Consider the following 12,761-nt stretch of genomic DNA (forward strand, 5'->3'; position numbering starts at 1 on the left):
CACTTCTTATACACACTGCTAATACACACTGCAAAATACACTGCTAATACACTGATAATACACACTGCTAATACACTGATAATACACACTGCTTATAAACTGATAATACACACTGCTTATACACACTGCTAATACACTGATAAAACACTGCTTATACACTGATAATACACACTGCTTATAAACACTGCTAACACACTGATAATACGCTGATTATGCAGACTGCTAATACACACTGCTAATACACTGATAATACACTAATAATAAACACTGAATACACTGATAATGCACACTGCTTATACACTGATAATACACTGATAATTCACACTGCTAATACACTGATAATACACCGATAATACACACTGCTTATACACACTGCTTATACACTGATAATACACCGATAATACACACTGCTTATACACTGCTAATACACTGATAATACACTAATAATATACTGTATGAATACACTGATTATTCAACCTGCTTATACACACTGCTGATACACTGATTATAGACAATGCTTATACACACTACTAATGCACACTGCTAATACACTTATAATACACACTGCTAATACACTGATAATACACTAATAAAACACACTGAATACGCTGATAATGCACACTGCTTTTACACACTGCTTATACACTGATAATACACATTGCTAATACACTGATAATACACCGATAATACACACTGCTTATAAACACTAAGAATACACTGATAATACACACTGCTAATACACTGATAAAACACAATGCTTATACACTGATAATACACACTGCTTATACACACTGCTAATACACTGATAATACACACTACTTATACACTGATAATACACACTGCTTATACACACTGCTAACACACTGATAATACACTGATAATATAGACTGTTAATACACACTGCTAATACACTGATAATACACACTGCTTATACACTGATAATACACTGATAATACACTGATAATACACACTGCTAATACACACTGCTAATACACTGCTAATACACTGATAATACACTAATAATACACACTGCTTATACACTGCTAATACACACTGCTAATACACTGCTAATACACCGATAATACACACTGCTATTACACTGATAATACACCGATAATACACACTGCTTATACACTTATAATACAAACTGCTTATACATACTGCTTATACATACTGCTAATACACTGATAATATACACTGCTAATATACAGATAAAACACACTGCTTATACACTGATAATACACTGATAATACACACTGCTTATACACACTACTAATACACTGATAAAACACTGCTTATACATACTGCTAATACACACTGCTAATACACTGCTAATACACCGATAATACACACTGCTTATACACTGATAATACTACGATAATACACACTGCTTATACACTGCTTATACACTGCTTATACACTGATGATACACACTGAATACACTGATAATGCACGTTGCTTATACACAGATAATACACCGATTATACACACTGCTGATACACACTGCTAATACACTGATAATACACACTGCTTATACACTGCTTATACACTGATAATACACCGATTATGCACACTGCTTATACACACTGCTAATACACTCTGCTTTTACACTGATAATGCACACTGCTTATACACACTGATAATACACACTGCTAATACACTGATAATACACACTGCTTATACACTGATAATACACACTGCTAATACACTGATAGTACACTGATAATACACTGATAATACACAATGCTAATACACTGATAAAACACTGCTAATACACACTGCTAATACACTGATAATACACCGATATACACACTGCTTATACACTGCTAATACACTGATAAAAAACACTGCTTATACACTGATAATACACTGCTAATACACACTGCTAATACGCTGATAATACACCGATAATACACACTGCTTATAAACACTGCTAATACACACTGCTAATACACACTGCTAATACACTGATAATACACACTGCTAATACACTGATAATGCACCCTGCTTATACACACTACTAATACACACTGCTAATACACTCATAATACACACTGCTAATACACTGATTATACACTATTAATACACACTGAATACACTGATAATGCAGACTGCTTATACACACTGCTTATACACCGATAATACACTGATAATACACACTGCTAATACACTAATAATACACACTGAATACACTGATAATGCACGTTGCTTATACACACTGCTTATACACTGATAATACACACTGCTAATACACACTGCTAATACGCTGATAATACACCGATAATACACACTGCTTATACACTGCTTATACACTGATAATACACACTTCTTATACACACTGCTAATACACTGATAAAACACTGCTAACACACTGATAATACACCGATAATACACACTGCCTATACACACTGCTAATACACACTGCTTTTACACTGATAATGCACACTGCTAATACACACTGCTAATACACACTGCTAATACACTGATAATACACACTGCTAATACACTGATAATAAACACTGCTTATACACTGATAATACACACTGCCAATACACTGATAGTACACTGATAATACACACTGCTAATACACTGATAAAACACTGATAATACACACTGCTAATACACTGATAATACACACTGCTAATACACTGATAATACACGATAATACACACTGCTTATACACTGATAATACACTGCTAATACACACTGCTAATACACTGATAATACACTGATAATAGACACTGCTAATACGCTGATAATACACACTGATAATACACACTGCTAATACACACTGCTAATACACTGATAATACACACTGCTAATACACTGATAATAAACACTGCTTATACACTGATAATACACACTGATAATACACACTGCTAATACACACTGCTAATACACTGATAATACACACTGCTAATACACTGATAATAAACACTGCTTATACACTGATAATACACACTGCCAATACACTGATAGTACACTGATAATACACACTGCTAATACACTGATAAAAAACTGATAATACACACTGCTAATACACTGATAATACACACTGCTAATACACTGATAATACACGATAATACACACTGCTTATACACTGATAATACACTGCTAATACACACTGCTAATACACTGATAATACACTGATAATAGACACTGCTTATACACATATAATACACGATAATACACACTGCTTATACACTGATAATACACTGCTAATACACACTGCTAATACACTGATAATACACTGATAATAGACACTGCTAATACGCTGATAATACACCCATAATACACACTGCTTATACAAACTGCTAATACACACTGCTAATACACTGATAATACACCGATAATACACACTGCTTATACACTGCTTATACACTGATAATACACACTGTTTATACACTCTGCTAATACACTGATAAAACACTGCTAACACACTGCTAATACGCTGATAATACACCGATAATACACACTGATTATACACTGATAATACACCGATAATACACACTGCTTTTACACTGATTATGCACACTGCTAATACACACTGCTAATACACTGATAATACACACTGCTTATACACTGATAATACACACTGCTAATACACTGCTAATACACTGATAATACACACTGCTAATACACTGATAATACACTGATAATACACACTGATAATAAACTGATAATACACTGATAATGCACACTAATTATACACTGATAATACACACTGCTTATACACTGATAATACACACTGCTAATACACTGATAGTACACTGATAATACACTGATAATACACACTGCTAATACACTGATAATACACACTGCTTATACACTGATAATACACACTGCTAATACACTGATAGTACACTGATAATACACTGATAATAAACACTGCTAATACACACTGCTAATACACTGCTAATACACTGATAATACACTAATAATACACACTGAATACGCTGATAATGCACACTGCTTATACACTGATAATACACTGATATTACACACTGCTTATACACTTATAATACACTGATAATACAAACTGCTTATACATACTGCTAATACACTGATAATACACACTGCTAATATGCTGATAAAACACACTGCTTATACACTGATAATACACACTGCTAATACACACTGCTTATACACTGATAATACACTGATAATACACACGGCTAATAAACTGATAATACACACTGCTTATAAACTGATAATATACTGATAATACACACTGCTTATACACTGCTTATACACTGATAATACACACTGCTTATACACACTGCTAATACACACTGCTAATACACCGATAATACACACTGCTTATACACTGCTTATACACTGATAATACACACTGCTTATACACACTGCTAATACACTGATAAAACACTGCTAACACACTGCTAATACACTAATAATACACACTGAATACACTGATAATGCACATTGCTTATACACACTGCTTATACACTGATAATACACACTGCTAATACACACTGCTAATACGCTGATAATACACCGATAATACACACTGCTAATACACTGATAAAACACTGCTAACACACTGATAATACACCGATAATACACACTGCCTATACACACTGCTAATACACACTGCTAATACACTGATAATACACACTGCTAATACACACTGCTTATACACTGATAATACACACTGCTAATACACTGATAATACACACTGCTTATAAACTGATAATACACTGATAATACACACTGCTTATACACACTGCTAATACACTGATAATACACTGATAATACACACTGCTTATAAACTGATAATAGACACTGCTAATACACTGATAAAACACCGCTTATACATACTGCTAATACACTGATAATACACCGATAATACATACTGCTTATACATTGATAATACACTGCTAATACAAACTGCTAATACACTGATAATACACCGATAATACACACTGCTTATACACTGCTAATACACTGCTTATACACTGATGATACACACTGCTTATACACACTGCTAATACACTGATAATGCACACTGCTTATACACACTGATAATACACACTGCTAATACACACTGCTAATACACTGATAATACACACTGCTTATACACTGATAATACACTGATAATACACATCGCTAATACACACTGCTTATACACTGCTTATACACTGCTTATACACTGATGATACACACTGCTAATACACTGCTAATACACCGATAATACACACTGCTTATACACTGATAATATACACTGCTAATACACACTGCTAATACACCGATAATACACACTGCTTATACACTGGTAATATACTGCTAATACACACTGCTAATACACTGATAATACACCGATAATACACACTGCTTATACACTGCTAGTACACACTGCTAATACGCTGATAATAAACCGATAATACACACTGCTTATACACACTGCTAATACACTGATAATACACTAATAATAAACGCTGAATACACTGATAATGCACACTGCTTATACACTGATAATACACTGATAATTCACACTGCTAAAACACTGATAATACACCGATAATACACACTGCTTATACACTTATAATACACTGATAATACAAACTGCTAATACACTGATAATACACCGATAATACACCGATAATACACACTGCTTATACACACTGCTTATACACTGAATACACTGATAATGCGCCTTGCTTATACACACTGCTTATACACTGCTTATACACTGATAATACACACTTCTTATACACACTGCTAATACACACTGCAAAATACACTGCTAATACACTGATAATACACACTGCTAATACACTGATAATACACACTGCTTATAAACTGATAATACACACTGCTTATACACACTGCTAATACACTGATAAAACACTGCTTATACACTGATAATACACACTGCTTATAAACACTGCTAACACACTGATAATACGCTGATTATGCAGACTGCTAATACACACTGCTAATACACTGATAATACACTAATAATAAACACTGAATACACTGATAATGCACACTGCTTATACACTGATAATACACTGATAATTCACACTGCTAATACACTGATAATACACCGATAATACACACTGCTTATACACACTGCTTATACACTGATAATACACCGATAATACACACTGCTTATACACTGCTAATACACTGATAATACACTAATAATATACTGTATGAATACACTGATTATTCAACCTGCTTATACACACTGCTGATACACTGATTGTAGACAATGCTTATACACACTACTAATGCACACTGCTAATACACTTATAATACACACTGCTAATACACTGATAATACACTAATAAAACACACTGAATACGCTGATAATGCACACTGCTTTTACACACTGCTTATACACTGATAATACACATTGCTAATACACTGATAATACACCGATAATACACACTGCTTATAAACACTAAGAATACACTGATAATACACACTGCTAATACACTGATAAAACACAATGCTTATACACTGATAATACACACTGCTTATACACACTGCTAATACACTGATAATACACACTACTTATACACTGATAATACACACTGCTTATAAAAAATGCTAACACACTGATAATACACTGATAATATAGACTGTTAATACACACTGCTAATACACTGATAATACACACTGCTAATACACACTGCTCATACGCTGATAATACACACTGCTTATACAGTTATAATACACTGCTAATACACACTGTAATACACTGCTAATACACTGATAATACACACTGCTATTACACACTGCTAATACATTGATAATACACACTGCGAATACACTGCTAATACACTGATAATACACACTGCTTATACATACTGCTAATACACACTGCACATACACTGATAATACACACTGATAATACACTTATAATACACACTGCTAATACACTGATAATACACACTGATAATACACTGATAATACACACTGCTAATACACACTGCTAATACACTGCTAATACACTAATAATACACACTGTGAATACACTGAAAATGCGCCCTGCTTCTAAACACTGCTAATACACTGTTAATACACACTGCTTATACACACTTCTAATACACACTGCTAATACACTGATAATATACTAATAATACACACTGTGAGTACACTGATAATGCACACTGCTTATACACACTACTAATACACACTACTTATACACACTGCTAATACACTGCTAATACACACTGCTTATACACACTACTAATACACACTACTAATACACACTGCTAATACACTGATAATTCACACTGCTAATACACCGATAATACACCGATAATACACACTGCTTATACACTTATAATACACTGATAATACAAACTGCTTATACATACTGCTAATACACTGATAATACACACTGCTAATACACACTGCTTATACACTGATAATACACTGATAATACAAACTGCTAATACACTGATAATACACTGATAATACACACTGCTTATAAACTGATAATACACTGATAATACACACTGCTTATACACACTGCTAATACACTGATAAAACACTGCTTATACATTGATAATACACACTGCTTATAAACACTGCTAACACACTGATAATACGCTGATTATGCAGACTGCTAATACACACCGATAATACACCGATAGTACACACTGCTTATACACTGATAATGCACCTTGCTTATACACACTGCTTATACACTGCTTATACACTGATAATACACACTTCTTATACACACTGCTAATACACTGATAATACACCGATAATACACACTGCTTATGCACTGCTAATACACTGATAATACACTAATAATATACTGTATGAATACACTGATTATGCAACCTGCTTATACACACTGCTAATACACTGATTATAGACAATGCTTATACACACTACTAATACACACTGCTAATACACTGATAATACACACTGCTAATACACTGATAATACACTAATAATACACACTGAATACGCTGATAATGCACACTGCTTTTACACACTGCTTATACACTGATAATACACACTGATAATACACTGATAATACACACTGCTTATACACTGCTTATACACTGATCATACACTGATAATACACACTGCTTATACACACTGCTAATACACTGATAATACACAATGCTTATACACTGATAATACACACTGCTTATACACACTGCTTATACACACTGCTAATACACACTGCTAATACACTGATAATACACTAATAATATACACTGAATACACTGATAATGCACACTGCTTATACACTGATAATACACTGATAATACACACTGCTATTACACTGATAATACACTGATAATACACACTGCTTATCCACTTATAATACACTGATAATACAAACTGCTTATACACTGCTAATACACTGATAATACACACTGCTAATATACTGATAAAACACACTGCTTATACACTGATAATACACACTGCTAATACACACTGCTTATACACTGATAATACACTGATAATACACACTGATAATACACTGATAATACACCGATAATACACACTGCTTATACACTGCTTATACACTGATAATACACACTGCTAATACACACTGCTTATACACTGATAATACACTGCTAATACACACTGCTAATACACTGATGATACACTGATGATACACACTGCTAATACACTAATAATACACACTGAATACACTGATAATGCACGTTGCTTATACACACTGTTTATACACTGATAATACAAACTGCTTATACACACTGCTAATACACTGATAATACACCGATAATACACACTGCTTATACACTGCTTATACACTGATAATACACCGATAATACACACTGCTTATACACACTGCTAATACACACTGCTTTTACACTGATAATGCACACTGCTTATACACACTGATAATACATACTGCTAATACACACTGCTAATACACTGATAATACACACTGCTAATACACTGATAATACACATTGCTTATACACTGATAATACACACTGCTTATACACACTGCTAATACACACTGCTAATACACACTGCTAATACACTGATTATAGACACTGCTTATACACACTACTAATACACACTGCTGATACACTGATAATACACTAATAATACACACTGCTTATACACACTGCTAATACACTGATAATACACACTGCTAATACACTGATAAAACACAATGCTTATACACTGATAATACACACTGCTTATACACACTGCTAATACACACTGCTAATACACTGATAATACACTAATAATACACACTGAATACACAGATAATGCACACTGCTTATACACTGATAATACACTGATAATACACACTGCTATTACACTGATAATACACACTGCTTATACACTTATAATACACTTGTAATACAAACTGCTTATACATACTGCTAATACACTGATAATACACACTGCTTATAAACTGATAATACACTGATAATACACACTGCTTATACACACTGCTAATACACTGATAATACACCGATAATACACACTGCTAATACACTAATAATACACACTGAATACACTGATAATGCACGTTGCTTATACACACTGCTTATACACTGATAATACAAACTGCTTATACACACTGCTAATACACTGATAATACACCGATAATACACACTGCTTATACACACTGCTTATACACTGATAATACACCGATAATACACACTGCTTATACACACTGCTAATACACACTGCTTTTACACTGATAATGCACACTGCTTATTCACACTGATAATACACACTGCTAATACACACTGCTTATACACTGATAATACACACTGCTAATACACTGATAATACACACTGCTTATACACTGATAATACACTGATAATACACACTGGTAATACACTGATAAAACACTGATAATACACACTGCTAATATACTGCTAATACACACTGCTAATACACTGATAATACACCTATAATACACACTGCTTATACACTGCTTATACACAACTAATACACACTGCTAATACGCTGATAATACACCGATAATACCCACTGCTTATACACACTGCTAATACACACTGCTAATACACTGATAATACACACTGCTTATACTCTGATAATACACACTGCTAATACACTGATAATACACACTGCTTATACACTGATAATACACTGATAATACACACTGGTAATACACTGATAAAACACTGATAATACACACTGCTAATATACTGCTAATACACACTGCTAATACACTGATAATACACCTATAATACACACTGCTTATACACTGCTTATACACTGCTAATACACACTGCTAATACGCTGATAATACACCGATACTACCCACTGCTTATACACACTGCTAATACACACTGCTAATACACACTGCTAATACACTGATAATACACACTGCTTATACACTGATAATACACTGATAATTAACACTGCCTATACACTGATAATACACACTGCTAATACACTGATAATACACCCTGCTAATATACTGCTAATACACACTGCTAATACACTGATAATACACCGATAATACACACTGCTTATACACACTGCTAATACACACTGCTAATACACACTGCTAATACACTGATAATACACACTGCTAATACACTGATAATACACACTGCTTATACACTGATAATACACTGATAATACACACTGGTAATACACTGATAAAACACTGATAATACACACTGCTAATATACTGCTAATACACACTGCTAATACACTGCTAATACACCGATAATACACACTGCTTATACACACTGCTAATACACACTGCTTATACACTGATAATACACTGATAATTAACACTGCTAATACACTGATAATACACCGATAATACACACTGCTTATACACTTATAATACACTGATAATACAAACTGCTTATATATACTGATAATACACACTGCTAATATACTGATAAAACACACTGCTTATACACTGATAATACACACTGCTTATACACTGATAATACACACTTCTTATACACACTACTAATACACACTGCTAATACACTAATAATACATACTGTGAATACACTGATAATGCACACTGCTTATACACACTTCTTATACACTGATAATACACTGATAATGAAAACACTGCGAATACACACTGCGAATACACACTGCTAATACACTGATAATACACAATGATAATGCACACTGCTTATACACACTGTCAATACACTGATAATACACACTGCTAATACACTGCTAATACACTTTTTATACACACTGCTAATACACTGCTAATACACACTGCTTATACACACTGCTAATACACACTGCTAATACATTGATAATACACACTGCTAATACACTGCTAATACACTGATAATGCACCCTGCTTATACACACTGCTAATACACTGCTAATACACACTGCTTAAACACACTGCTAATACACTGATAATACACTAATAATACACACTGTGAATACACTGACAATGCACACTGCTTATACACTGATCATACACACTGATAATACACACTGACAATACACACTGCTTATACACACTGCTTATACAGACTGCTAATACACACTGTCAATACATTGATTATGTTTACTGCTTATACACACTGCTAATATACTGATAATACACACTGCTAATACACCCTTTTAATACACCGCTAATTCAACACACTGCTAATACACCCTGCTAATCCATTCCCTCTGTCCCGGCAGCTGTCCTCCGTCCTGAGGATTCGAACCGGGGCTCCCAGCAGCTACCACGAGGCCAAGCAGGCGGCGGCGGAGTACCACAGGGCCAAGCAGGCGGTGTTCACGGCGTTCCTCAGGGCCGGGCTGGGAGCCTGGAGGAAGAAGCCCCCGGAGCGGGAGCAGTTTGCGCCGCTTCCCTGAGCGGAGGACTCCTCACACAACTCCCTCGTTTTGTCCAGGAGATCAAAAACAACCAGCTTCAGCTTCTTCAGCCACAGTTTCAAGAGGAAATGAAAATCTCTCGCAGCGTTGTGGGGGTCCATTTACGCAACAAACGGTGATCAGAGCCGGTGAAGAGGCGACGTTTTTTCGAAAAACGCTCCGTGTCCGTGGAAACGGGAGAACTGAAAGTTTTCAAAAACATGAGGACAGATCCACTTTGAAACCACGAGAATGCAGCTTTTTGACAATAACCCCCATTTCAGCTCGACGGAAACGGGGAGAAATGCAACTTTTTGAAAACACAGCAAAGAAACTGTGCATGTGGCCGTGTTATGTAGTTTTTTTTTTTTATTTCCATACAAATATCAATGTACTCTCAAAAAAAACAAAACAAAAAAAAAAAAAACACGCAAAAAAAGAGATTTACACCTGAATTATTGCCGTGGAAACGGAGCTCTTCTTCAACGCCAACTCCTGACGTCTGTAGCACTTTTCTTCTCAGATGATTCAAACAAACAGGCATCGGTGCTCATGTTGACAAATCAATGAAGACTTTGTTGCTTGTTTATCTCAGTTCATTCCAGCACAGTGTGGTGTTAAAAAAAAAGCTGTATGATTTTACCATTCTTTATTGCTAATGTAACATATGTTTCGAGAATTGGATTTATTTTTTAAATGAATTATGTATCTCAGAAAAAGAATTAAAGGTGAAAATTGCCGTGTAAGTGAGTCCATTTATTAATAAAAAAATTGGGATAATGATGGAATTGGGTCAGAAATGATGGTAGGGCTATAGTAGGGCTATAGCCTTACCAAAAATGGTCAAAATAAGAAAAGTTGAGATGATGATAGAATTGGCTCAGAAATGATGGTAGGGCTATAGTAGGGCAATAGCCTTACCAAAAATGGTCAAAATAAGAAAAGTTG

At 34.5% G+C, this 12,761-nt stretch overlaps 1 protein-coding gene across 1 annotated transcript in view; it reads left to right on the forward strand.

Moving 5' to 3' along the window:
* The window catches only part of adarb1a (adenosine deaminase RNA specific B1a), a gene marked incomplete at both ends in the record, with an annotated part of 32,191 nt that extends 20,378 nt beyond the window's left edge, over positions 1–11,813 (forward strand). The window contains one exon of the mRNA XM_080493601.1: positions 11,637–11,813. Within this exon, the coding sequence (XP_080349727.1) occupies positions 11,637–11,813 (177 nt within the window). The remainder of the gene's footprint in view (positions 1–11,636) is intronic.
* Positions 11,814–12,761: the final 948 nt, after the last annotated feature.

This window comes from Lipophrys pholis (genome assembly GCF_963383615.2).
Source record: "Lipophrys pholis genome assembly, contig: SUPER_23_unloc_1, whole genome shotgun sequence".
NCBI lineage: Eukaryota > Metazoa > Chordata > Actinopteri > Blenniiformes > Blenniidae > Lipophrys > Lipophrys pholis.